We start from the raw sequence: 27,678 nt of genomic DNA on the forward strand, positions 1-27,678 counted from the left end.
CTCGGTCGGTGCTGCCTCCGAAGTCCGAGCCGCCCAGGTCACCACATAGTCACCACCTGAGTCCCTACCGGTCCTGGCATTGCCAGCCCTTCCTCCCTGGTCCATCTCCTCCTGCCCACACGCCCGGCTGCTGGGGCAGGGCCCGCGCTCTGGTCCCAAAGCAAACAATTAGGGAAGAAGCTTGAAAGCCCCTAATGGGCAGAGTGACAAGAAGCAGGCAGAGCCCAGACCCAGCCACTCTGCAGAGCTGGGCCGCCGATGGCAGCCAGGGCCTACGTGTGACCGCCCATCGAAACTTAAGTGGCCATTAACGGGCTCATCTGATTAAAAACAGCGGTAATTAAGCACGGAGCCGGAAAACCTGCCCGCGTCTGGGGCTTGGAGAAAGCGGAGTGCGTTTGCCGTGGTGGGTAAACCGGGCTGAAGAGCGTATTCAGGCCCTTGTCCCCATCAGGCGATGTGCCCCCCACGGCCCGGATAGTGTCCCCGCGGCCTGGCCCCTGCTCCTCGGGACAGGGACGGTGGCAGCCCTGCGTGTCCCCTTGGTGGGACAGGAGCAGCGAAGGGACCCTGGGGACACACAGCATGTCCCCCGCGGGCCCCTGGCCGACCGGGGCGGCTGAGCTAAGAACAGAGGTTCGTGGACTTACTTTTTCTGCATTTCAAACTGAAAATGGAACTGACCTGCAAGGAGGAGGCAAAGTTCAGGAGACAGGGTTGCAGAGAGGTCACGTGGCTGCCCCGGGGGCCAGGCCTCACGGCAACCCTGCGTCCCCACCCCCAAGGACAGTCCGGGGGATCCACAGGCCCTTGTCACCCAGGGATGAGACGATGACGTCCCCAACCCAAACAGGACAGCCCGGCCCCTAACAGCACAGTGCTCATGAGACACCCACTCTGGGCCGTGTGAGGCTGAAGAGAGACCACAGCCCCCGTCCCCACCCCACAAAGAGCCCAGGCCCACCGACCACAGCGCCACTCAGACCCCCGCCGTCATCCTGTCTGACCCCTCAGCCCCCGGCCCCACCCGGGGACCACCCGCCACAAACCCTCCGGGGAAGGAGCCCCGTCACGCTTCCCGGAGTCACGGTGAAGGCACCTGTGTCAGGAAAACGAGTGTTTCCTCAGCACAGACGGGTCGTTGTGGGCGTCGGGACACTGTCCGGCGCCCTCGCTGGACAGTCGTCTGGGCTGCAGGGGATAAGGCGGGGGGACAGGGGACTCAATTTGAGTTTTGAATGTGCTATTTTCTCTGCATTGGGCGTGGACGTCTCCACCTGCCTCACGACAGAGGACACGTAGGACGTGATGGCCGCTCCCCTCGCAGACCCGTCCGGCGCGGACAGGGCGTAGGAACAGAGTGGATGCGAGGAGGACTCGAGAATCACCCTCAGCCGGCGCCAGGGCTGTGCAGGGAAGGGCCACGGCTCAGAGGCAGGGGCGCCCGCCCGAGGTCCTCAGAGCACGGACCCGCGTCGACAGCCCCGGGGACACACACACCGGGCCTCGCGCCAAAGCTGCCGCCTCCGAGGCTCGGAGGAGACCCAGCGGTCCATGCGGGCAGGTGACTCAGATTCCAGAGCGCGGAAGGAAGGAGGACCTGGAGGCCTGTCCCCACCCCCAGGGACACTCCGACCCCGTGGCTCTGGGCTGTGAGCAACACTGCGTAAGGTCCCCCGGGTTCCCACGCGCGGCACAGCGGGAACCCGAGTGAACGGTCCAGACTCGAGCCCCCGACCGTCTCTGACCGGCCCCAGCAGAGCAGACTCCCGAGGTGCCCCCTGCCTTTCCAGAAGCCGATACAAACTGTGACCGACAGGCCGCCCCTGCGGGACAAGGGTGGGGGAGGGGCTGCCCTGTGGGCTCTCATTAAATGACACCTTCCCACCCACTGAGTCCGAGCCACCCTGTGCTCAAACGCAAAATCCATTTGACCATGAATTTGCTACTTTTTTCTTAAAAAAACAAAAAAACAAAAGCATGCTTCATCGAGACATGTAAATGTCAGTGAGTATTAAACAGCCCTTACTTTAAAAAGCTTCAGAGCAGCAAGGATGCGTAAGCAACCCCCTCACTAATATCTAACTCCTCCCCCACCGACTCCACCTCCTTGTTTCAGAACCAAAACCACCCTCCAGGTGATTCCCCCTGCAGCCCGGACACGGCCCTGGGCGGCTCATTTCTGGGCTGCACCTGTAACGGGCAACTCGGGTTCCATTCCTCAAGGGAGGGACTCACGGCTGTGCCAGGGTGGCAGAAAGGTGGGACATCCTGAGACACGCTGGGCTAGGGGGAGGGGACACAGGGGTGAGCCTCGTTGCAGCAAAGGAGGCTGTGGAGGCCGGGTACCTGGTCTGGGCACCTGGCAGGAAGGACACTCCAGACCAAGGAAGACAGGGTGAGACAGGGCGGGAAAGGAGGCAGCAGCCAGCGGGGACACGGGCCAACCAGGGTCAACATTACATGTGACATTACAGAAAACGTAACAACAGCCCCGGCTGGTGTGGCTCAGCGGACTGAACACCCTCCTGAGAACCACAAGGTCACCTGTTTGAGTCCCAGTCAGGGCACATGCCTGGCTGCGGGCCAGGTCCCCAGTAGGGGGCACATGAGAGGCAACCGCACATTGATGTTTCTCTCCCTTTCTTTCTCCCACCTTTCCGCTCTGTCTAAAAATAAATAAATGAAATCTGTAAGAAAGAAAATGTAACCATGGAGGGACACAGAGTAACAGGCATCAATATCCTGGAAACACTGTGACAACTGAGGTGTCGGCAACAAAGCATCCTCACCCCGGCCTTCCTCCCGGGCCAGCAGCCCGCAGCGAGCCCAGGTGCACAGCCCAGGGGCCGGCAGGTGGGGCCTGCTCTGGTTAGAAGAGTGAATAGCTGTCCACGTTTATTCCTGGTTTTACTCTTTTTCTGTACTGGCGACCACCCGCCGTCAATCACACTCAGTGACAAATGAGTCTGTCACGGCTGCCGAACACAGATGGCGCCGAGGGCACTGTGGGTGCAATTCCAGGCTGTGGGCCGCACAGTCCGGGGTCCTGCCTCCCTCCCAGTGTGGGGCTCAGGGCAGGTTTGATCATCGCCGGCACCCCGGGCCCCCCGGGAGCTGAGGCAGCTGGTGAAAGGGCTGGGCGGTCTCTAGACAGAGTCTCGGCTCTAGAGCCAGTGCGGCTCCCCCAGCAGCCCGTCCCTGAACGTCCAGGTCAGAGATGCCCGCGTGTCACACTCCGGGTCACGGCCCCCGGGGCTGCTGACCGCCCGGGCTTTCTCCAGGGCTCTGCTGCGTGCGGTCGGCGGGAGCAGGCCTGGGCTCAGGCTGACGGTGGGGCCAGAGGGCAAAGAAGCCACAGGGGTGTCAGTTTCAGCTTCGGTCTTTGTGCCCAGGGGTCAGAGGCAGGGTGGGGGTCAGAAAAGGGCCCTGGACAGGTGGCGAGAGGGCACAGACAGTCCCTCCAACCTCCTCCCTCCCTCTTTGCCTCCCGAGGGCCTGGCCGCCTGGCTACGTGCTGCCTGCACCCAGCAGAGACAAGGGGGCAGCCAGCTGGCTCGGAGGGCCCATTAGAGCTGTGCCAGGAACCGCTGGCCCCGGCTGGAAGTCACGCACTTAGCGAGCAGTGTTGGGACCCGCCCCCCTCCCTTGGGGACGCGGGGAGGAGAAAGCAGGGACGTGAGCAGTAGCACAGGCAGCTGCCCGGACTCGGGTGCAGGCCCCTGACCCTGCGTCCTGTCCACACGTCCTCACAGCTCTCTCCCAGGGACACGGCCGGAAACGCAGCCCACTCAGGGCCGGGACAGAAGAGGGACACCAGGACGTCACGCAGAAAGACACCTGCACTGGTAACTGTCACCTCAGCAGACAGCCCAGCCTGAGACAGGAGGGGCTCCCAGGAGTCCTGGGGGGCAGCTGCAGAGAAACACAGTCCTCGGTGCTGCCCAGCCCTGCGCCCGTGAGCCTGCGGCTGCGGGCACAGCCGCAAAGGGCGAGGCCCCACTCGGCTCCCGCAGTTCGTGCCCAGACGATCCCCCTTCCCCAGCCTGGGGTGCCATCCCCCGGATCAGGCCAGCCCGATGGCACACAGGGGGTGAGGGGGACACGTCCCGAGAAGCCCTGCGCATCCCTGCCCCTCACACGACCGCAGTCAGCCACACATGCAAGGGGCTCCTGTGAAGACCCTCGGTCTGTGACCCACCTCCCAGGAGGCCACTCCGAGGGCTGGGCCTCCTCAGCAGCTGCTCCGCACCCTCTCCCCTCATCTCCTGTCCTGAAATCTGCGGACAAGGGGACAGCAGTGTCCGCACAGCTGTCCTCAGAATGAAATGGTCGGAGTGGGTGTGAAACACGGGTGGATGTAGGTCACAGCTCAGGGGGCGCCGACCCCTCCTCCCGCAACTCCCCGAGCTGGGGACCGAGCTGCTCTCCAGGGTCTGTTCACACTCCGGCTTCTTCCCGGGGTGGGGGTGGGGCTCTGGCCTCTGGGCTTCCCGGGGAGGGAGGCTGACTTCAGCTCCAGCTCCGGCACCCACGGGCCTTCGAAAATCCGCGCATTGGATCAGCCTGAATGGGAAACGAACCTGCTACCTTGATGAGTGGTCACTGCCGGGCATGTGGCCAAGGCGCTTGTTTGTGCTAATAAGTAGTTTCTTTATTATTTGTGCTAATAAGCAGTTTCTCTAAATTCCATCTGGTGTGTTCCCGGCCTCGTGGCTCAGGGGGTCTCACTTCCAGAGCCGAAGACTTAACTGGAGAAGAGGCAACTGGAGCCGTGAAGCCAAGCATGGCCCTTGGCAGAGAGACACTGGACCAGCATCACCCTGGAGGGAGAACTCGGGATGCAGAGAAAATTCCAGAAAAGAGAATAAACAACTCGGAGATGCGTCTGAAAAAGTGGGGAGCCCCTCAAAGTAACAGAAAAATAAGGAGTGAAGGCGGTCAGCGCGGAGCAAACCAGCGTGGACGAGAGGGCAGCCCTGTATTCACATCTGTGCTTTTATCTCCATCGATGTATAAACGCCGAAACTATGGAGGCTCGGTCCGCACCCTCGAGGGCTGGGACGGCGAGGCCAGGTGTCAGGAAGGTCCCGGGGCGGAAGCGACCTCTCACATTCAGATGGGCAGGAAGGACTGCTGCCGGTCACGAGGGGACTGAGGGACGTCGTCCCAGCAGACGGTTTGCCCCGCAGTCTGTTCCCGCGTGTCCCTCAGGTAACTAGGAGGTGAGCACGAGCCTGACAAGGAGTGGACGGCTGAGACAGTGACACGAGGTGACAAACGTCCAGCAGTTTCCAAGGTCCGCAACCTCCCGCCCACGCGAATCTTACAACAGCAGCATCTCAGCTCACGTCTGCTGGGGACACTTTGTTTTCCTTAAAGGCTTTCACTCTGTTACCTTATTTTATGAATTTGATCACAAAAAGGTTTGGAGGTTCGGGATAACCCACTGGCATGAGCTTGTAGGATTTCTTTTGAATCGACAGAAATGTCGTCTTTATTCCACCTGAACATGGAACACAGAGAGTGACGTCATGCGGCAGTTTTAGCCCTTAAAAACATTTCCTTACTTGTACCATTAAAAAAAAAAAAAAGCCTCCGCTTATGTGGCAGTAGAAAAAAGAAAAGAAGAGGAAAAAGAAAAAGGAAAGAAAAGAAAACCCAGTTCCGCAGAACAGGCCCCGGGACTTCAGGCCGGGCCAGAACCGGACATAAAGGGAAGGGGCCTTGGAGCGGCGCCGCCCGAGGCCCCACTTCCCGGGGCCAGGCCCTCCGGGCGGCCGCCCAGGCCGCAGAGCACTGCGTGGTTTAGGAGCGCCACCCGGTGTCACACTCAGGAACTACACGTCTCCCCTCCCAGAAGCACGTGAACGGGAAGAGCCCAACTGAACGTAGGAGACCGAGTTCCAGGCCTGCGCGACTTCCGCCGCCCACGCCGCTTCGTTCCAACACGGGTGCGACGGTTCTGCGTGGGTGGTTCCAGAAACCATCTGAAGCAAAACAGAGCCCGGCGATGGACGCCCCATCGTCACTGCTGCCCTCCCCGGGCGTCTGGTGGCAGTGTGTCCGCCCTGACCACACGTGGGCGGGAGGTGCGCCCTGAAGAGCCTGGTGGTTCAGAGTGAACACCCCTCATTCCCTAAGTCACTGTCCCTAATCCTTGTCTCCCACCGCGGTCCCCGTCCTTAAGTCCCCGACCCTCCTTGTGCGGCGTCAGTGAATCTCCGGGACACTGTCCCGGGTCCGAGCTTTGCTGAACTACAGTCAGAGCTCTGGTCCTGGAGGAGTGGGTGCTGCTGTCCAGCGGGGGTTGGGGTGGGGAGCCGGGGCTGATGGAGACACGCAGGCACTTCAGGGCCAGGTGCCTCCCCTCCCACTCCTCCAAAATGCCCCCTCCGCTGCCCGGGAACTGGGTTTCTTCCAGTGACCGGCTGGAAGACTCTGCACCTTCCTTGTAGAAACCAACACACAAGAAAATCTCTACCTGCAGAGCTACCCCCCTGACCCTGCGCGGGAAGAGCGGGTCTGACCTCTTCTGCCCTTGGTTTTAACCACCAATGGCCCTGTGTTCCTGGAGAGGTGTCTGCCGACTCCGGACCAAGCGCCCTCACGTCCGGGTCACGCTCTCCGGTCATCGTTCGCCTGAACACCTGACCGGTGGTTCTGCTCCACGCTGCTCAGCTAAACCGTGTTTTAAAGGGGTGAAGACACTGAACTCTGGGGTCTCCCACCTTCCGGCTTCTCCCCACTTGATTTCACACCTTTAACGTAAGAATGGGGGGGGTGTTACAATAGATTAATAACAGGAGATGTTACAGTAGAGGAATAGGATAATGGCCATTAAAATTGTGTATCTCCCCATGATGACTATAATAAACATTAAGATAGCATCCATTTTTAAAGAATACACAAGCTACCTATTTATTAAAAATGGAAATAAAAATCAGGTCACATGACCTAACAGACTGGGCTGAACCGTGGCCCCGAATGAAATCAGCCCTAACCCCAGCACCTATGGCGTGACCTGGTTTAGAAATATGGTCTTTGCGGATGTGACCCGTTTAAGGTGAGGTCACGCTGAATGAGAGGGGCTCTAAGCCAACTGATGTCCTTGTGAGGAGAGGGGGGCAGGGACCGGACTGATGTGGCCCCGAGCGGAGGAGCTTCTGAGCCCTGGAAGCTGGGACAGGCGCGGCTGGTCCCACCCAGAGGCTGAGGGGCCAGCATGGCCCTGACCACACCCGACTGCAGCCTTCCAGCCTCCAGAAGCGGGAGAGCGCACAGTTCTATGGTGTTGAAAGCCCTGGTTTGGGGGGGGGGGCCTGTTTTGGTGGCCTGGGGACTCTCAGAGTGGGGGAGGGGTGTTCGTGTGCAGGGGTGGGGGCCGCATCCCAGAGGGGCAGTCCCTGGCCCTGCGCTCTCCCCTGATAAGGGTGCCACAGCTGTCCCCTGGCGCCGGGAGACAAAGGGGGAAACCCGGTCCTGATGCAGCTCGGCTGCCCAGGCTGCTGGGTTTCAAAAGCTTGACACCTCAGAACCTGGTCACTTCAGGATAAAACACAAGGAGGAAGGACGGAAACTGGGCGATAAGCGGGGAGGGAGCCAGGTTCCCAGGGACTGTGAACAGGGAGTGGGGTGCGGGTCGGTGCCCCCATGAACACGTGGCTCCCCCCAGCCTGAGCCCCCCAGGAGAAATGCCCGCAGGAGCACCCGCACTCTCTCAGAAACACACCCCTTTTCCCAGGTTGACGGAGCAGCCCTGAAGAGCTCTTGGTTACCAACCGACCAGGAAAGGTAAAAGCCTGAGTTACCAAGTGCTCGCCGAGGCGTGTCTTCCCCCATTCATTCCGCAAACAGTTACTGGAGGCCCAGCAGGAGCCGGGCACCCAGCTGCATGAGGATGAAGCCGACGTGGATTTTTGGAAAAAAAAAAAAAAATCCCTTCTCTCAAGGCGTTTGCCCTGCACGGGACAAACAGGCACCGGCATCGCTCAAGGTCACGGAGGGTTCCGAATGGCCCCGGAAGAGCGGCGGGCGCCGAGGGACTCGAAACAACAGTGATGTCGGCCGCAACGACACGCCCAAGTCCCTCTGCAGAGACGAGCCTCTCTGCTCCTCCTCTGAGGACGTCCCCGACCCTCCCAGGGGGTCCTCACCGCAGGGAAGGGTGGGCCGGGGACAGAGCCTTGGGGTCCACAATGTGGGGGAGGGGGAAGGGCAGAGAGGAGGGCAGATGGGAGTGGACCGTAGGATGAGTAATCGGGGAAATTTCCAGACGAGGCCAGAACAGATTTTGTTTTCTTACCCTCATCTGAGGACACTTCGTCATCGCCTTAGAGAGAGAGGAAGGCGGAGAGAGACTTTGATCAGCTGCCTCTCGTACTCACCCAACCCGGGATCGAACCCACGACCCTTCGGCAATGCTCCAACCGCCTGAGCCACCCCGGCCAGGGCGAGGGGCCAGCTCCTGAACATTATAGGGGGCTCCACCCTCAGACCCAGCTGTTTGTAGACGGGCGTCTGCCGGCCAAACAGGGCACCTGGATTTCTCTAAGAGGGCGTGCGCCCGCGTGGGCTCCTGCTTTGTTTCTAATCGAACCTAAAGAAATTCATATTAGTGCCCTGGCTGCTGTGGCTCAGTGGATTGAGCACCAGCCTGGGAACCCAAGGGTCGCTGGTTCAATTCCCAGTCAGGGCACATGCCTGGGTTGTGGGCCAGGTCCCCAGTAGGGGGCGCACTAGAGTCAAGCACACATTGATGTTTCTCTCCCTCTCTTTCTCCCTCCCTTCCCCACATCTAAAAATAAATAAATAAAACCTTTAAAAAAACAAATATGACATTTTGAAAAAATTAATATTAGCCCGTGACCATCTGGACGAGCACCTTGTGAGTGAGTCCCACCGTGCGGGACAAGACAGAGCTGTACGATAACATGGTGCCACCCCCGCCTGTCCGACGCCATGGGGGGAACGTCCGCGACTCCGAGCTCCCAGCCTCTGCAGGCTCTGCCAGAACAAGGTGCCTCCTAGAATATCTAAGCTCCTCTTCTTCCAAAGCAGCGACACCCGGGAGCTTCGGGGGGCACCTGGCCACCCAGAAAAACAGCCCTCTGAATAGGTCAAAGTCGATGCATCGTGAGCAGAAGTACCTTGAGGCACCTTCTGGAACCTTTCTACAGGGCAAGGAGATTGTCTACAAGCAGCCAGAGGGGTGCTGTCCTGATGCCCACGTCCCGCCTGCTTTTTAAAAAATATATTTTATCGATTGTGCCATCACAGTTGTCCCACTTCCCCCCATTCCCCTCCACCCTGTACACCCTCTCGCACCCACATTCCCCCCTTTAGTTCATGTCCATGTGTCACAAGTTCTTTAGCTTCTGCATTTCCCACACTACTCTTGCCCTCCCCCGTCTACTTTCTCCCCACCGTCTATGCTGCTTATTCTCTGTACCTTCTCCTCCTCCCACTCCCCTGATGCTAACCCTCCATGTGATCTCCATTTCTGTGGTTCTGTTCCTGTTCTATTGTTTGCTTAGTTTGCTTTTGATTTAGGTGTGGTTGTTAATAACTTTGAGTTTGCTGTCTTTTTACTGTTTATATTTTTTATCTCCTTTTTCTTAGATAAGTCTCTTTAACATTTCATATAATAAGGGCTTGGTGATGATGAACTCCTTGAATTTGGCCTTATCTGAGAAGCACTTTATCTGTCCTTCCATTCTAAATGAAAGTTTTGCTGGATAGAGCAATCTTGGTTGTAGATCTTTGGATTTCATGACTTGGAATACCTCTTTCCAGCCCCTTCTTGCCTGTAAGGTCTCTTTTGAGAAATCAGCTGACAGTCTGATGGGGACTCCTTTGTAGGTGACTGTCCCCTTATCTCTTGCTGCTTCTAGGATTCTCTCCTTCAATTTAATCTTGGCTAATGTAATGATGATGTGCCTTGGTGTGTTCCTCTTTGGGTCCACCTTCTCTGGGACTCTCTGTACTTCCTGGATTTCCTGGAAGCCTTTTTTTTTTGGCAGATTGGGGAAGTTCTCCTTTATTATTTGTTCAAATAACTTTTCCACTTGTTGCTCTTCCTCTTCACCTCTGGCACCCCTGTAATTCAAATGTTGGAACATTTAAAGATGTCCTGGAGGTTCCTAAGCCTCTCCCCTTTTTTAAAAATTCTTGTTTCTTCATTCTTTTCTGTTTGGTTGTTCTTTTTCTTCCTTCTGGTCCACTCCATTGATTTCAGTCCCAGTTTCCTTCCCATCACTATTGGTTCCCTGTGTATTTTCCTTCATTTCACTTATCATAGCCTTCATTTGTTCACTTAATTTGCAGCCAAATGCAACCAATTCTGTGAGCATCCTGATCACCAGTGCTTTGAACTGTGCATCTGATAGGTTAGCTATCTCTTGGTCACTTAGATGTATTAGCTCTGGGGTTCTGATCTGTTCTTCCATTTAAGCTTTTTTTTTTTTTTGGTCTGGTCGTGCCTGTTACGCATGAGGCGGGAGCCTTGGAGCAACCCACGTCGCTGGGTTGTGACGCTGTATGTGGAGATGGAATCCAAAAGGGAACAGTGGCCATTGCTCCGCTCTCTGCTGGATTTCAGTCTCTTCTCCCGCTTCCCTCAAGCAAACTGGGCCCTTTGGGTGCTGATTCCCATGTGGGTGGTGGGTTTGTGTACATTCTAGGACCCTGTGGGTCTCTCCAATGAACTCTCCCGTGAGGCTGGGAGTTTCTCCCGCTGCCGCCTCAACCCCCACAGGTGTTTTCAATCGGGGCTTTTAGGCTTTATTTCCCGGTGCCGGGGCCCTGGGCTGCGCCGTCTGTCTTGCTGCCTGTTTTCGCCGGGTTTAGCGGTTGGATGAATGGTTGTACTTCGTACAGTTCCATTTTCTGTCTGATCTGGGGTTTTTTTTTTGTTTCCAAATTTCTGTTGTCCTTAATTTTGGCCGTGCGAGGAGGTGCAATGTGTCTACCCACGCCTCCCCCTCGGCCGAAGTCCCCGCCTGCTTCTTAAGTGTGTCTCCTAATTACCAATCTGGGTGGATCAGCATTTTCCATGTGATGTGGAACGTCCACTTTTCCTTAGTTATTTCAATTTTCACCTCTTTGTCTCGGGTCTGGGTTTGGGAAGCAGCACTAAAACATCTGGGTGAGCTCAGCCACTGTCGTGGAATTGAGGGATTTCAGAGGATTTCACTATTTCCATTCCCATACGTTTTTATAGTTGCTTCGGGTCCGGCAGCCAGTGTGGTGATTCCTGGTTTTTAGCACAACCACTCAGGCACTTACATACGTAATGACTGCTACATTTTGATGGAGATTCCATCTTACTTAGTTCTTTTTTCCCTGTCTTTCGTTCTCTTTAATCCTGTTCATACTTACCGGAGGGATGGCCACGTGGACCTCACCTGATGGGGGGGGAGTGTTGACTGATGTCTTCACCCGTCTCTTGAGCGGGAACGGAGCCCCGGGTCACTCGGCCACTCGGCCACCTGCAGCCGCCTCCGCGTCTGGTGCCCCAGGTGCCAGGCGGTCACCGGCCTCCCCCAGATGTGCCCGCGGTCTCTGGGCTCCACCCCGCCTCTGGGAACATTTCCTTCCACCTCAAGTACATCCTGGAGAGCTTTATTTAGCGGAGAACAAACTCTGCCTTTCGATTACTTGTCTGAAAATGCCCTCATTGTCCTGTGTATCAAATTTTAGGTCAAAGACTTATTTTCTTTCGAGTCACTAAAGACAGTCTGCCATTTTCTGGTTTCTGTTATTTCTGTGGAAAAGTCAGCTGAACACACAACCATCACTATTGGGAATATAAGAAATTTCCCCTCAATCCGGTCGTCTCAGAAGAATGTGAACTACTCATTACGGAAAATTTAAAGCATTTCCCAAATCAGGAGGACTCAGCTAATAAGCCCCTTGGCGCCCAGGTCCTGGCTGCCATCCTTTGGCAGACAGCCCTTGGCGCTGGAATTCTGTCTCGTTGCGCTGGACAGTTTCAGAGCAGACATGGGCCTTCCTCAGCAGAGACATCCGGCCAGGTCTCTGACCGATAGGGATTTTATTATCGAAGCGCTTTGCCATGATCGCAACCAGCAAAATTAGCAAGAACGTGTGCAGGGCTTCTAACACCCGTGCCCGGCTCCGGTGCCCCCCATCCCAAAAGCGCCTTCCACAGCCGGTGGGTGGGACTCGGGTCTGGAGGAGCCCACCTCCGCTTCGGTGGCTTCCTCCTCGGACTGCCACGTGACAGGGGGCATGTTCTCCATGTCATCCCCTCGCTCTTGATTTGCCAGAGAAACCAGAGTCCAATAGAGAGACCCGCACTCCCCTCTGGCGTTCTCCTGCTGTCCTGCGATTTCTTCAGAATTCTGGACGTTGGCCCTGAGACACCAAGGTTTGATGAGATTCAGGTGAAGTTTGTTCCAAGGTCTTCACGACACTGGGGTGTTTAGTCTCTCTTCTCTCAGTGACTTGGACACAGAGCAGGGCTTCAGCCATGTCCCCGGGGCCACCGTGAGCTCCTCCCTGGGCCGAGGGTGGCTGCCCAGACCTGTGACTTCCTTAGAGGCTGAAATGAAGGCTTCCCTCCATCATCCCTCTGCATTCTGCCCCTTGAGGGCATCATCGGGCAGATTCGATACATTTCCGGCCCCCACTTCTGGTTGTGACGCAGGCCAGTCCGCACCCAGAGTCCGAGCTCGCGCGCATTTGGCCCCTGCCTCGCTGGGGTGCACGGGACGGAGTGAAGGAGAGCGGCCTGCTCTGTCTGTCCCGTCTCCGGCCCTGGTGCGGTGGGGACAGGTGGGCACTGTCTCCTCCCCTCCTGACATGCACCCCTCTGAGTCCGGGGACTGGCGGGGACAGACACAGCAGTGTCCTTCCTCAGGACAGCATTCTGGTCCGTCCCTGGCCGGTCCGGATCCGTGGTCCTGCTATCCTCTGCTCACAAGACACACGCTGTCAGGGGGACATTCACCTGCCATCAGCCACCTCCGGGCCTGCCTGTGATACCATGTTTTGCTTCCGGGTGAAGCATGACCTTGTGTGACCAAGAGTCTCCCAACGACTTCTGCTGCCTCCTGTGACCCCCCCTTCACTTGGCCCCGAGCCCCTGAGGTCCCGCTGCCGCCCCCTTTCCAGGGCTGCCACACTCGGGTCATTTCTGCAAACCGCCTGTCAGCGTCCACTCAAGGTGGCTCGGAGTGACAGGTTCCCTGAACCTCCTTCGCTGCCCTTGGCTCCAGTGGCCACCAAGGTTGGAGTGGGGGACACGCTGGGTCCTGTCAAGCCCTCAGATGACACTGAGGAGCCTGCTTGGTCTGGTGACCCTGCTGGGAGCCACCTAGGTGGCGGCACTGAGATTCTGGGGGAGAGGATCCCGTCACAGGAAGGAGGGGAGGGACGGGCCCTGAGTCCCCGCAGGGGACTCCTGGTAAAGCCCATCGGCCAGGGTGACGGCAGGCGACGGCCAGGGTGACGGCAGGGCTGGCTTCCGCCCAGGAAGCCCTGGGGACACTACCAAACACCCTGGGACATCAGGGCCACTTGTCCTCCACAGCCAGTGGGTGGCCTGGCCCACTGCAGCTTGTCCCCGAGGGGACAGAGTGTCCCTTCACCTGTGGTCGCAGCCTGGGAAACCTGAATGGTTCTCAGGGAAACCCAGGAAGCACGGCTGGGAAAGCCGGCCGCTGGTGCGCTGCTAACCCAGATCAGCAGACCCCTCCCGCCCCCCACCCCGCAGAGACACGCCTGGTCTGAGGGTCTGCGGGTCTGAGGGCAGCGAGGACGCTGTGCCCCTTTGGGCCTGAGCTGGCTGCTGGGAAGCAGGGTGGGGGAGGGGAGGGCAATGGCGAAGCGGAGGAAGGGGGGTGAGGGCTCAGACTCTCCTGCTTCCTTTCACTCTCTGCTCCCATGGACACGGTGTGGGGGGGGGGCAGTCGGGGAGGGCGGGCACCGGCACCGAGAGCCACTCAGGGCCTGGGACGGGCCTGCCCTGGGAGCCCGCATTCCTGAGCTGGGGAGGGTGTGGGGCGCTTTCCCGTGCAGCCCACACTCCGAGGCAGCCCAGCAGCAGCCCCGGGGGGGGACTGGAGGAACTGGCTCCTTCCCCCAGGCCCCGCGGGCACCGCGGCCTCCTGCTGGCAAACACTGGGCTTGCAGGTAAGCGCTGCTCACCGGTCCTGTCCCAGCTCAGACCGAAAAGCAAATCTGCTTTAATAGAAACTCTCCCTCCCCACCCCACCCCCGACAGCACCGGGATCACGGTACCATGACGGGCCCAGCTCGGGGACGAGTCCCTGCCTGTTAGTGCCGCAGAGCTCGGTGGAGAGAGATGTCGCCCAGGCTCCGTCCTCAGGGTGGGGAGGGCGGCAGTTCTGGGAAGACAGTCGAGCTCAGGCCCAGGAGCCGTGTCGGTCCCAGAGGGGCCCCCAGGGCCACTCAGATGCCCCCCCCCCCCGTGCTGGAGGTCTGTGCTCGGTGACCCTTCACACTTTCTGAAAGACCGACTCTCCGACTGGCTCCCGTTACCAACCTGAAGACCCCTGGGAGTCGGAGCGCCACCCCGTCACCGGGACCCTCTGTCCTCGGAAGAGCCAGCACAGGGCTGGGGCTGGGGGCCCCACCTGCCGCCTGTCACTGATTTACTGGCAAAGAGGCCGAGGGTCCGGGGAACAACTTACACTCCACCCTCCCAGGTCCCCTGGAAACCCATTTCTCTCCAGAGTAGAGTCCCCCCAGGTCGGCGTGGAGTCGGAAATACACAGAATCCACAGCCTGACGTCAGAGGAAAGCGGGGGTCAGCTCCCAGCTGTGCTGTGTGGTACCCGGGAGCACCTGGTCCGCCGTCCCCAGGCCGTGAAGGCCATGGAGGGGCTTGTGGCCCGGGGACGGATGTCCAGGCACCTGGATTTGGAGAGGAGGCACGCCAAGCAGGCTGAGGCCAGGCTGCGCCAGCACCTGCAGAGACTGGAGCGCACCTGCCTGTACCACCTGCGGCTGCTGAGCTGGGAGCAGAAGCAGCTCCGCCGGGAGCGGGAGAGGCTGCAGCAACGTGAGCGCCTGAGGCCGGCGGGGGGGGGGGGGGGGGGGGCAGGCCCTGGGACCCTGCAGCCCGCCCCACACCCCCCAGCTGCCCCTCCTGCAGTGGCCACAGCCCCATCTGCCAACTGACTGTCTGTCTAAACCCCTCATTGCCTGCTGTCTTGCTTTATTTTCCTTCCACTTTCCTTTCGCTGCACCTGGGCTGAGTGGGCTCCCCCTCCTTCTCAAGCCTGGTCAACAGCCACTCACTAGGTGACGTTTAGCTCGAAGTGCCCGCAGGGAGGGACGTCGAGTCGGAGCCCCCAGCATCAGTGGCACACGCGTGGTGTGCACAGGTGGCCCGGGGCAGGCTGAGCAGGGGATGAGCGAGAACTCTCGCCCCCCCACCGCCCTTCCCGCGCACACCCCGTGATTATTTTGTTTCGAAAAATGGTGCTCAACAAACAGAACGTTCAAACAAAGCCTCCTCGGCCTGTTCAGACCTCTGATCAGGGATTTCCAAATGCTGGTTAACACGCTTTGGGTAAACACCGCCAGGCCGGCCAAGTTTCTGCGGGTGTCCCCTCACTGGCTCCGCCCACATGCTGTGACCTGGCGGCCTGCCCACTGGCCCAGGGAACCAGCGTCTGGCTCCTCCTCCTCCGTCTCAGGTTTAGTGCCGGGACAACCAGGTGCCAGGGACCGCAGGGCGAGGTGAGGGGAGACTGCCCTCCCGGGGCCAAGAGGGGAGGCCTGTCCAGGTCCCTGTCTTCAGCCCGCGGACGTGTCCCCGCACCGCCTCCCCTCTGCACGCATCTCTGTCCAAACTCCCCTTTCCTGGGGACACCAGTTACATCAGGTTAGGGACCCCGAGTGACCCCATCCTAACTTGGTCACCTCTGTAGAGGTGATCCGGTCTCCAGAAAAGGTCACCTCCTGAGCCCCAGGGATTAGGACTCAAATGCATGACAAGGAGCGGGGACACGATTCAGCCCGTAACACTCAACCCACCCCAAGCAGACATCAGGAGCAAGTGCCCCGCCTCCTCCGGGAATGGGTTCCAGCAGAGACCAGGGGACGCCACCGTGTGCCCAGCGCAGGGAGAGAGGTGCGGGGCCCCGCGGGCCTCGGGGCGCAGGTGAGAGGCGCCCTCGGCTGTGTGCCCCTGCCCACTGTCCCTCCCCACCGTCCCCTCCTCCAGCACAGAGACCCCACCCCACTGTTCCCTTGGCTCACATCACAGAAAGGGGCCGTGGGCCGGTAACTCGAAAATTCAAACTACGGCATCTTTGTCGGTTGTCAGAGAACTTTCTTCTTTCCGCCCCCCTGCCCAGAGCACAAGCAACCACCAACCCCACTCGAGGAACACGCAAAAATGGGTCCCAGGAGCCCCCTTCCCGTGACATTACCCTCCAGGACCCCGAGGAAGGCAGAGAGCCGCTGCCGTCCCAAAGCAGCGCAGCCTCGGACGTCAGAGAAGAGAAGCCCGTGCACCAGGCCACCTCCCCCGAGCCCGCACGCCCGGACCTCGGGGCCACCCCCACAGGAGACCTCGGCGGGGTCGGGTCGGGGGACGCCCCCCCGTCCCCGAGGGCCACGGGGCGCGAGGGAAACTCCGACAGCGAGGCCCCGGCGCCCTCCCTCCCCCAGCTGTTGGCCAGGGCCGCCAACGCCCGGTACCTGCGTCACCGGGTGCCCCCCGAGTCTGAGAGGGTGCTCAGCCTCCCGGAGATATTCGGGCACGGGGGCCCTGCGACCCACGGCAGGGCGGCCTCTCGGTCACCGCCTCTGTGACCATCCGGCGCCATGTCGCAGTCACCAGAGGGACGTGTCCTCTGTCTCCATCTTGTTTCCATCTCTGTTCCTCCCTCTCACCGAATCCACGACACCAGCGAGGCTTCCGAGGGCAGGCAGGCCACCGCCTGTGCTGGCTGCTAAGTCAAAAATGCGAGTCTGCGGGACAACCACCCAGTTTCTGAGACTCGTGGTGCCACCTGCTGGCCACACCGGAGGCCCTTGCTCCTGCTCACAGCTAGAACAGGGACTCCCTGAAAACGGGAGGGGGACGGGGGCTGTGGCCACCACCGGCTCTCGGCCTTCCCATCCGAGTGGCCGGCTTTGGTTTTCTCGTTCCCACCCCCAGCCGGCTCACACCCAACCTGCACCCTCACGGTGAGCCGTGGACGAGAAACTTGCTCCCTCCAACACTCCCAAGACACGAAGCACTGGGGCAGGCCGGCCGGGTGCCACACTGGCCGGGAGCATGAACTCACTGACGGTGACTGGCTGGGCCTCCTCCGGCCTCCCCCTCACACCCTGCTGTTTCCATCACGACCCCCCGGGCTGAGTTCTCCACTCGGTCCCAGTCTTTCTCCTGCAGCCAAGCCGGAGGCCAGGGCCCGGGCCACAGTGGCAGCGGGAGGGTGGCCGCTACCTGGGCCTCTGCATCGGACAGAACCCATCCAGGTCCACCCTGGTCTGTGGCCCTCTCCGCACAGTGCTCCTGTCCTCAGGCACCTGGGGGACCCAGACCTGCCGCACGTCCACCTGCAGCGGTTCCCCTGTTCCGTGTCCGAGCACGTTTCACGTGTCACTGCAAAATCGGGTGCTCGCTCGGTGCCCTGACGGCGGTGTCTGGGCCGCCACGTTCTAACGTGCCAGCCTCGGGCAGAAGCCGCAGGGTCACCGTGCTCAGCGATGCCTTTCCCCTCACTCACAGACCTCACGGCACCCAGCGCTGCCCCCGGGACAGAGGGAGCTGCGGGGCTCCGCCCTGCACAGACCAGGGAGTGCGCGTCTGCCCGGCGCTGCTCCCAGCCCCGCCCGCCCTCAGCCCCGTCACCCGCCCACCACCCAGAGCGTCCGGCCCTTGCGTTCCCGTGCAGAACGTTGAGCTTTGTTGAAAATACCTTTAGTGACCAAAAAACCCTTCAAAATACATAGCAAATCTACTTCTATATGATTTTTCATTTTTATTGACTCACCCAAAACTTCACTCACTTTATTCTATCCCAGGTATGGGTTATGTTTGGGGCCAAAACACCTTAATTAAGCATTTTAGCATTTTTGTCTTCACATCACGGATGTGGAGTCTGGGCCAACCTCTGACCACGGCCACCACCCGCCCGCCAGCAGCAACTCGGCCGGAAAACTTTACTGAGAAAACGTGAGCAGATCATGTGCAAGTTCACAGCCAGCGAGACGTGAGTGTGAAGCCCCGGCAGCCGGCGGCCCAGCTGGTGGGAGCATCACCTCATGCACCAAAATTGCAGGTTCAGTCCCGGTCGGCAACTAGTCAGTGTTTCTCTCCCCCCCACCACCCTCCTCCCGTCCCTATAACACCAACGATCAAAGTCTCCTCCGGCAAGAGTCAGCAACTGCTGGTCGGCAACGAGCCCGTGCACAGCGTGGGGTCAGGCCACCTCAGCTGCCACGTCAGCGGGACGCTCTGCAAATCAGGGAGGAAGCGGCCCAACACGCCGTCCCTGAGCTCCTGGGCCTGAGTGTGCGGGCGGCTGCAGGGGGGCAGGGCCCGAACCCCAGGACTGTTACAGGAAGAATGGGGGCGAAAGACCCGAGAAGACGCCCCCAGGAAACACTCGGAGTGGCCACCACCCTCCCGCGGGGGCAGGCCAGCAGGAGAACCGGCCGGCCCGCGTCTCGGCCACCGGAGGCCACACCATGTCCCAGAGTGTGGCCTGGGTTACGGCTGCAGGACACGCACCACAGGCAGAGGCGGCGAACGCAGGGTCACCCGCAGACTGTGATGGGACACCCGCCGGAAACCCGCGCAGCGACCTGTAACCGAGGAAGCTCTTCTCACCAGGGCACGGGCGCCAGGGCCTCAGAGGGGAGGGAGACAGCGGAGGCCCCGCTCACCCCACACACACGGCCCCTCGAGACAGCAGCCCAGGCAAGGACGGAGGGGGCGTGTCCCGGGGCCGCCCGCTAGTCCGCGCTCGGGACGGTGGCCCGAACCTGCCGCTCCAGCTCCAGCAGGTGCTGGTACAACTGCTCAGCCGTGTCCTCGTCAAGGTCCATCTGGAAGAGAATCAGAGACCAGGATGGCCGGACAGGACAGCCGCTGCGGACGAGGGAGGTGCTCTGCGTGGGGGGGGGACGGAGAAGCGGCAGCAGGGAAGGGCCGCACCCCCACACTGTCAGCCCCTGACTTCCACGACCCGGTCACGCGAGACACCAACCGACTCGGACCTGAGGAAGGACGAGGAGGACACTCCGAAGGGTCCGTTCCCGTCCACCTGCCGAGAGCACCTAGCACCGGCCTGCACACTGTCCCCAGACACCCGGGACGCCCCAGAGAGGAAGGGGCACCCCCTCCCTCCTCCTGCCAGGCTGCGCCCGGAGCCAGAAGGGGGGGCCGCAGAGCAGTGACAGGCACTGGGCGGCTGACGTCTGCAAAGCTGCCGCCTCCCCAAACTCCTCCCAGGCCTGAGAAACCCCGGCCTCCACCCCGCCCGCCCCCACCCGGCTGCTGAGGCCGCAGGTCGCACTGTAACCCACACGCTGTCTGCAAATGAAGCAGTAAAACCCCCTTCAGGTCCACAGAGTCTGAGCTTCCCACACAGCCTCTCTCCGCACAGGGCTGGGAACTGGACAAAACCGGTGCACGGTTCAGAAATGGCACCCACACTCGCTCGGTCACCGAGGTGTCCATGCTGCCGGGGTGGGGGTGGGGGCTCGGCCAGCTCTGGCTGGTCCAGGACGGAGGACCAGCCTGCGTTCATCCGAGGCCGAAACACCACCTTCCACGCAGCCCCCCAAAGTGCTGCTGAAATGCCTCAGTTTGCAGATCTCAGCCCCGCCTCCCCGAATGCACAGGCCACTCCCCCGAGACTGACAAGTAGGACGTTGGGACAAACCGAGAGTCCGGAAGGTCCCTGAGCTACCAGCACCCGGGAGGGGGTTCAGGGTGCTACCACGTTTTACATGAAGTGTGAAGAACAAGTCACAGAGTGCAGGACAACCTGCGAACCCGAGGTCACACCCTGGACACACACGTCCTCGCGGTGGACGTGCAGCCTGCGGGGGACCTGACCGTGCGCGCTGGCCAGGGGAGCAGGACAGGCCGCCACCCACACTCTCTGGAACCCCCAGTCCAGGGCCTCGTGCCCCGCGGAACAGGCTCCGGGAAACCTGCAGGGCCACCGGTGCTTCCAGGGGCAGGTGCTGTGGGAAGCAGGGAGCGCCACTCCCCTGGGCCTCCGGCCACCCTGCTGACCAGCAGACTGGGTCACTGCCCCGCCCGGCCCCGAGCTGAGACCAGATGAGCCAACAGCGCCCCCCACAGGAAGCCGGTGAAAGGGCGGCTGAAATACACCGCACTCAGGACGGAAACAGCACAGTCTGAGTGTCTGCGTGGTCCAGATGAGTCTCCTCATCCCCTGGCGGCCCCTCTGTGTTCGATTTCTGCTCGGAAAACGGCGGGATTTGCAACTCGCAGCGCAGGCCCCCACCCCTGCAGGGCGCCCGTCCCTCGGAGCCGACGGCTGTCTGCCCTGGGTGGGCCGCACTCGGAGGGAGCCGACGCCGCTCCCAGGCCCTTTCTGTCTCGTCCAGCGTGCAGCCCCCGTGCTGGGAAGGGGGCAGAGTCCACCCCGAGAGCTGACATTCAGACAGGGCCCCCTCGGAGGGAACACGCACGGCCCAGAGTGAGCTGCCAGCAATGCCCCTCATGGAGGCACTGACCCCACCTGAAGGGTCACAGAGGCCAAGATACAAGCTGAGACCTGAAGGGTCAACAGGAGAAACCAATGAGCTGAAAGAGGAAGGTCAGGGCCTCGCCGGGGGACGGAAGACGTGCCACGGACCAGCCAGAAACGGGACCGGCCAGTGCGGTGCTGGCGGAGGGAGCCCGGAGGCGTCAGGCGGGGCAGGAGAGCAGCCACGTGGAGGGCGAAGGGGTTTACCTTCTGGGTCGTCACGTAGTTGCTCCCGAGGCCCGTCGTGGCGCTCAGGTACTTGGTCAGAGGGTTGAGGGCCTCGGGCTTCTGGTGGAAGAGCCACACCTGCGAGGAGAGGGGAGGCAGCCGTGGTTTCCATCCCGCCCGTGGCCTGCGAGGCTGGCGGGGACTCCGGGCTGGCGCCTGGCTCCAGAGAAGCCAGGAATCCCCTCGGCCAGCTAGTTTTCACAGATAATTAGAGGCTACGCGGGAAAAGGTGCACCCCCGGGGGCGCAGCCAGGAACCAGGGAGGCCAGCAGAACTCAGCCCACGTGAGTGAGGCCCTCACACCCAGCCCCCCACTCCTCTCGCCCCGGTCAAGCCTCTCGGCCCCAGTGCCCCCCATTTCTGAGCACCCCGAGAGCTCTCGCCGCCGACCAGAGTGCTTGTAAGGGAGACTCTGTCTTCTGCACCCCACACCTCCAGGCTCGATTCTCTGTCGGACACATTAGGGGGTTGTGACATCCCTCCAGAAAGGGCTGCTCACTGACGTCCCCGACAGTTTGGCAAACACATCGAGGACGAACGGAGGTGAATCTGAAAGCTCTGGCTTCTACTGTCCACCTGCGCCCCAGTCACCGAGTCTGTCTCGGCACCGTTTACCGAGGCTGCAGTGGCCGGCTGACTCCCACGTTCATTCACCCTCGTCAGTGCTTCCCTGTTCTCTCACTTCAGCCACCGCTGAAGGATCCACCGCGCAAGCGCTCTACGGCACTCGGTCCTCGAGGGTCCCAAGCAGCAGAAAAGTCCGGAAGGAGCTCCGTCCTGCCGTCCGGCTTCGGGATGGAGGAGCGGCTCGACCCGACCTGGACAGCCCGGGCGCGGCTGCCGCTGCTCCTGCCCTGCGGGAAGCGCTGCCCCCCACCCCCGGACTGCCTGGCCCCCCCAAGGGACCCACGCGGGCACCGCCCTGTGAGCCCCACCCCTGCGGAGAGCCTCTGCCACCCCGGGCCTGAGGGGGCCCGACTGCCCACACAGCATGTTCTCATCCTTTCTGTCGAGACCGAGAAAGCTCCCCGGGGGTGGACAGTTTGCATCGGGAGTAACCGAACAAGCCTCGAACCCGTCACGTACCAGGGCCTCGGCTCCGTTGTGCGGTGTCAGGGTGAACGCATTCGCGAAGAAGCGCAGCTGGGAAAGAGAAGACAGAGTCACCGCCGTGCGGTGGTTTGGGACGGGGTCGCGACGGCCTGCCTCACTGGTGCGGTCAAAAACACAGCCTGCGTCTCTCCTCAGCGGACGTCTGCTGAGTGCCAGAGCGTAAGCAGGTCTGAACAGAAGCACCACTGCCTCTCCGGTCCCCCGAGTCAGCCCCTGGCGTCACAAAGGCCGTTTCTCTTTCTCCACACCTGGCGTGACAAGGGACACGCTCTCTGAGCCCCACAAGGAAGCACGTTTCCTAGCGTGCTGAGGCCACGCCGACCCAACAAAGGCACGGAAACCACGGAGCGGGGCGGGCACACGGCTCCACAGTCACGGGACGCACACTCGTCCTGACCCGGGGGCTTTAAATGCACGGGACCCCAAGGCCCACTCGGGGCACCCAGGTCCCCATCGTGGGGCCCAGGTCTCCCACAGCTGCAGCCCTGGGACCCTTGGGGCCTGGGGACCATGGTCCTGCATGGAGGAGGAGACAGGTAGGGGGGACTCTGAAGGACTCTGAGGGGTCAGCTGGGGGGCAGAGGCTACCTAGGTGACTTCAGACCTCGAGTGCCACGGGATTCTGCCACACCCAGGCTCAGTTTCTTAAACCACTTCCTGACCTTCAAATACACCTGTCTGGTCCCGATGGAACCGATTCCAGACACCAGGGAGGGCGTGCGGGCGGGCGTGCGGGCGGGCGTGCACTCACCAGCCATATGAGGGGCATCAGCAGGGTCCACACGAAGGGCGGCAGGATCCCGTAGGTCAGGTTGGTCAGCATGGTCCCCGGGCACACCACGCTGGAGAACAGGCCCTGGAGCAGGGACGGGGGCGCGCTGAGCACCGGGGGGGCCAGCACGGGGCACACCCGAACGAGCCAGATGGGGGCAGGAGGGACCTCCGCCTGGGCCACACCCATCGCTAGTCCCGTGACCTCTGGGTACAGGACCACCTCTGCCAACCTCAGCGTCCTCAGCCCCACCCCACCGTGACAGAAAAGGTGCCACACTCCCAGGGACAGCGTGCGGCCGGGGAAACACAGTCGCGGGTTCTGTCACTGTCCCTCTGCTGGGGACACTTCGGCTCTTGCAGACGACAGGCTGGTGAATGAGCCTCAGATGCCTCAGGTCTGGGGCTTGTTCTCCCGGCCCTGTGACGTTCGCGCGCACCGACCGCCAGTGCCCCTCGGGTCCCTCCCTGTCCTCCCAGAGACCCCGCCCAAGAGACCCCACTGTGCCTTCGAAGGCGCCCGCGGCAGCCGCGGACCGGCAGGGGCCTCACCTGCCCGTTGCCATGCCGGTTCAGGGCCACGCTCAGGAGGTCGACCGCGTACTTGGAGGCGCTGTAGGGCTCCCGGCCCCGGCTGTGCTGGACGTCCTCCAGGCTGAAGTTGGACTTCCGGGCGCTGCGGGACGACGTCCAGATGAGCCGGGACGGGCTGTCCCTGGGCCCGAGGAGCGGCTCCAACTCCCGAACCTGAGTGAGGGAAAGAGGAACAGCAGCTGTATCACGGTCCCCACGGGGGCGGGCGGGGGGCACAGCCCCTGCTCTGAAACCACTGTAGTGTCTCCTGCAACGCAGCAGTTGGTCCCCCGGAGAGGGGACGTCCCGGGAGAATGAGGAGAGGCTCAGGCTCTCGTTCACCTCGGTTGAGAGGCCGGTGGTTACATGTGGAGATCTGAGCACATACGTGTCCACACTCAGACCCACGCACTCAGGGGCACCGTGCGCTGCTGGCCGAACGTGTCCCAACAACAAGGGACACGGGAACCAGACGGCCTCCGAGACGGCCGCTCTAGGCCGAGGGTGGGAGCACAGAGTGGGCTCGAAGCTCCTTGTGGCGTCAGAAGGGACGTGCTCACAACAAACCAAAACACCATCGGGGGTGGGGGAGGCACGTCCCAGGGGCGGGCCCCGCAGAACCAACCTGAGCGAGAAAAGCGGCAGAAACTACACACCCAGGGTGCGCGGGGGCACCCACCGTCACCCCTCCTCCACAATCCGAAGAGGGCGAAGGAAGAGGACTGTCCAGAGGTAAAGGAAAAGGCAGACACCGACCTCTGCACACCTAGTTTCAAGTGGCCAGATAGGAATTGGACCCGTGCTGACTTCGTACTTTAATTAAACTTTGACTGAAAAACTAGTACGATTTTAAAAATAATAATAAAGGACATGATGAAACATGAGCCTCCTACTCATCCCCGAGGCCCTGGCACCCACATCAAAGGCAGCGGTGTCCCCAATCCGCACCCTCCGTGACACACTCTGTATGTGCACATGTACCGTGTGAACACGTGTCTTTGTTGTTTGCACAATCGAGGTCGCCCTGGGCCGACGGCAGCCCTCTGCGTCTCCGTGACGATAAAATCCATCAGGCTGCCCCGCCCAAGTGCAAAGTACTGACCTCACTTCTTCTCATGGTGTCTTAGTGTCCCACTGTTCACCTCTACCTTACTTTATTACAAATACAGGCCACTCCTCAGAGGTGGTCCCACTTCCAGGGGAATGGGCTCACTGTGAAGGACAGTGAGGGTGAGTCTGTGCCGAGACACGGACCGTGTGCAGCAAGCCCAGCGAGGCCACTGGACACGGCCGGGCGTGACTTCACCTAGACAGTGACGCTGCCCCGTGAGGTGGACCCGAGGCTGGAGCTCAGAGAGAGTGGACGCGGTGCCCGTCTCTGCTCACACCTGCACCCAGGACGGTGGCACGGAGGGCTTAGGAATTCAGGGGTCAGAATGGTCACGGGGTAAAGGCTGGCCGGCCACCCTCCCACCTGAGGCCACACCCCGCCCTGAGACCAGCGGGGGACCGTCTGTGCACCCCACGCATCGTCTCTGAAGGCCTCTGAGCGTTCGTTCTCCTTCCTCTCTGCTCTCCAGAGCCAACATCAAAAGAAAAAGCACATCGCACCAGGCTGCGGCAGGGAACCAGGGTTTTCAGAGTAACTGTCCCACTTAAATACTCAAAGACGGAACGCCATCAACACGCTATACCCCCCACACTGAGTGTTGGCTGGTGGGCCCTTTACCAGGAGAAAGTGGCCGAAGACGTTGGTGGCAAAGACTTCCTGGAGCCCGTCGGCCGTCACCTTGTCTTCCTGGGTCAGCAGTCCCTCAGCCGTGGAGAACACGTGAATCACGTTTCTGAAACAGCAGAAGAGATCGCGTGACTCTCAGCTCCCACCACTGGAGACCTGGAAGAGACCCCCGCCCCCCGCTGCTGTCCCTGTCCCAAACCCCACCTCCCGATCCTGGACGACTCTGTCAAATACGATGCAAGGACGCTTCCTTTGCCCCGGAAGTACTCACGCACCACAGGTCACGCTGCCAACAGGAGCCTGAGCCTCTGAGAACCCGTTCCAACCTGCCCCACCCCTTTGCAAATCAGCTTACAGGTCAACATCTCTGGGGACAATAGCTACGCCATGGAGAGTCCTCCCCCCACAAACTGATGCCTGCTGCCCCCCTCCCCAAGTCATTCAGACGCCTATGGTTCGTACTGGGTGTTCTCGGAGCAAGAACACTATTAATACAGTGTGCGCTGTGGACCAGTGGAGGAGGTCAAGGCCAGCGTGGGACTGAGTGTCTGCGTGGAGCGTTTAGTGGGAACTAAAACCAAAGAACCTCTGTGTGTGAACACGTACTCTAGGTCACGGGACAAAACTGCTTCCTCACAGTGGGTTGGGGTCAAACACTCTGGAAGCCACCATGCTGCACTGAGAATCTCCAGGGACGCAGTGAGTGCTCAGTGCTTTCCCACCTGCTGGTCAGAGCACCTGCCAGGAAGGCGCCCTCCTGGGGACCGGGGTCTGGCGGCCCCTGCCTGATCCTGAGGGGCTCTGCTCCCAGACATCCTGGGCCCAGCACGACACGGAACCATGCTGCACGACTGTCCCCTTGAGAGACGAATGCTTTCACCCGCTCGGTCTACTCTTCTCGACGCCCCCTCTGCCCCCCAACTTAACATGCCCAGGGCAAAATGAGGGGAAGAGTATGCACCTTCCTCGCCAGCAGGGTGTCTGGACAATGAGACTTACCTTGAAAAGAGGCTGGAGAAAAGTGCCTTGACGTTGAGATGTGGGCTGGGCATGATCCCGGCGTTCAGGTACACGCAGTCTAACCTGCGAAACCTGCAGGCAAGACACCAGGCAGAACTGTCAGCCCCAGGGGTGTCCCTCCCTGACGGTGGCTTCCAACGGCGGGAGTGGGGAGCTATGATGTGGGGTCCCATGTTCCCGAGTCTGTACTGACCACCATTCCCCAAGTCTGGACGATGACGATGCCCACCTCCGGGACGGCTGTTTGGAGAATTAACTGAGCACAAGGCCCACTAACAGGACGGCCTGGGGCTGGTCAACTCACTGATTACTTTGGCGCCTCCTTCTCCCCCGCAGCCTCACCACCTTAAATTGGGGCTAAATTACCAAATATCCTACTGGATACTAATGTACTCGTTTGTGATAACTAAATGTCTTCCCTGAAGAACTGGGGAGGAGATCTGGGTTCCGGGACCAGCACAGCAGTATAAAGCCCTGTGACCCTCCTGGGCACATTTCTCTCATTTCCGTGTCAGAGGCTGTGATGTCCGCACCTGCCTGGCCTACCTGGCGATCCGAGGAGGAAAGAGGTAGAAAATGCATTCAGGTGTCAGAGGAGTCACACTCGGGGTGCACTCCTGTATCAATCTTCATTAAATTAGCATGACCACGAGGAAAATGAACGGACTTCCTGAGCATCACTTCTGATGCCCAGGCGCTCCTTTCCAGGACTTCCTGCCCTTTCTCTTTCTGTCAGTGGCTACGCTGCACAACCCCACGTGGGAAAGCCCGTCAACGAGAGGCCCACCTGTGCCTGAGCTCCCCGGCGGCCCGCAGCACCGAGCGCAGGTCGGAGACGTCCACCTGCACGGTGCTCACCTGGGCGGAGGGCCGGGCGGCCACCAGCGCGGCGCGGAGGGCCTCGGCGCGGCCCGGGTTCCTGCATGCCAAGCACAGGTGCAGCTCGTCTTCCTCCTGCAGCAGCCGCTGGCAGAGCGCTCGGCCGACGCCGCTGGTGTTCAGACATGGAAACTGCATTAACCCCGCGGTGCCCCTCCGGCCTGTCTCGCTGGGTCAGAGCCCGCCCAGGCGGCAGGAGAGAAAGCCGGACCAGGCACCGCGGACCCGCCCCCGGTCCCGCCGCCGCGACCGCGCACGAGGCCTCACCTGCTCGCCCCGGTGACCAGCACCACCTTCCGCATCGCTCCACAGAGACTTCCGACCGCCGGCAGGACCTTCGGGGCTCTGGAAGGAAGTGCCCAGACCCTGGCCGGCCCCGCCTCCCACGCCCGTTGCCCAATCAGAGCCCAGCGATGCCCTCACGCCTGTGACTCAAGAACGCTCTCCAATCAGATCCAGGTCGGCCCCCGTACCCCGCCCACCGCCCAATCAAGGACGAATAATACAGCCTGCCACACCCCCGCCACGTCCACCAATCGCGTTACATCTCCCGCTCAGCGCCACTGCTGAGGTGGGGGTGAGATAGGCCGAGGGGAGGGGCCAGCTCCCAGCCAATCC

At 60.8% G+C, this 27,678-nt stretch overlaps 2 protein-coding genes across 3 annotated transcripts; one reads left to right on the top strand and one right to left on the bottom strand.

The window, feature by feature from the left end:
- Positions 1-4,579: 4,579 nt before the first annotated feature.
- HSD17B7 (hydroxysteroid 17-beta dehydrogenase 7) lies at positions 4,580-27,419 on the bottom strand. 2 transcript variants are annotated; one of them, XM_053659363.1, is made up of 9 exons: positions 27,328-27,419; positions 26,969-27,172; positions 26,161-26,253; positions 25,153-25,267; positions 23,403-23,597; positions 22,831-22,935; positions 22,053-22,109; positions 20,946-21,044; positions 4,580-5,506 (listed from the first exon to the last, which is right to left on the bottom strand). In XM_053659363.1, the coding sequence occupies exons 1-9, from the start codon at positions 27,360-27,362 to the stop codon at positions 5,498-5,500; spliced, it is 912 nt and encodes a 303-aa protein (XP_053515338.1). In that variant the 5' UTR covers positions 27,363-27,419; the 3' UTR covers positions 4,580-5,497. The 2 variants fall into 2 exon arrangements, with proteins under 2 accessions (XP_053515338.1, XP_037005373.2); XM_037149478.2 differs by lacking the exon at positions 4,580-5,506 and adding an exon at positions 17,939-19,059.
- CCDC190 (coiled-coil domain containing 190) lies at positions 13,962-16,812 on the top strand. The gene is made up of 4 exons (XM_053659403.1): positions 13,962-14,157; positions 14,721-15,049; positions 16,036-16,156; positions 16,353-16,812. The coding sequence occupies exons 2-4, from the start codon at positions 14,863-14,865 to the stop codon at positions 16,810-16,812; spliced, it is 768 nt and encodes a 255-aa protein (XP_053515378.1). The 5' UTR covers positions 13,962-14,157; positions 14,721-14,862.
- Positions 27,420-27,678: the final 259 nt, after the last annotated feature.

Source organism: Artibeus jamaicensis, unplaced genomic scaffold, assembly GCF_021234435.1.
Source record: "Artibeus jamaicensis isolate MK-2021 breed Jamaican fruit bat unplaced genomic scaffold, CSHL_Jam_final scaffold_625, whole genome shotgun sequence".
Classification (NCBI taxonomy): Eukaryota; Metazoa; Chordata; class Mammalia; order Chiroptera; family Phyllostomidae; genus Artibeus; species Artibeus jamaicensis.

Coding starts and splice junctions, on each gene's coding strand:
- CCDC190 (XM_053659403.1), top strand. CDS start 14,863: ATGGAGGGGCTTGTGGCCCGGGGACGGATGTCCAGGCACCTGGATTTG. Junction 15,050..16,035: donor GCGGGAGAGGCTGCAGCAAC/GTGAGCGCCTGA, acceptor ACCCACCCCAAG/CAGACATCAGGAGCAAGTGC. Junction 16,157..16,352: donor CCGCGGGCCTCGGGGCGCAG/GTGAGAGGCGCC, acceptor CCCCCTGCCCAG/AGCACAAGCAACCACCAACC.
- HSD17B7 (XM_037149478.2), bottom strand. CDS start 27,362: ATGCGGAAGGTGGTGCTGGTCACCGGGGCGAGCAG. Junction 26,254..26,968: donor GCCGGGGAGCTCAGGCACAG/GTGGGCCTCTCG, acceptor TCTTGCCTGCAG/GTTTCGCAGGTTAGACTGCG. Junction 22,936..23,402: donor ACCGGCATGGCAACGGGCAG/GTGAGGCCCCTG, acceptor TCCCTGCTCCAG/GGCCTGTTCTCCAGCGTGGT.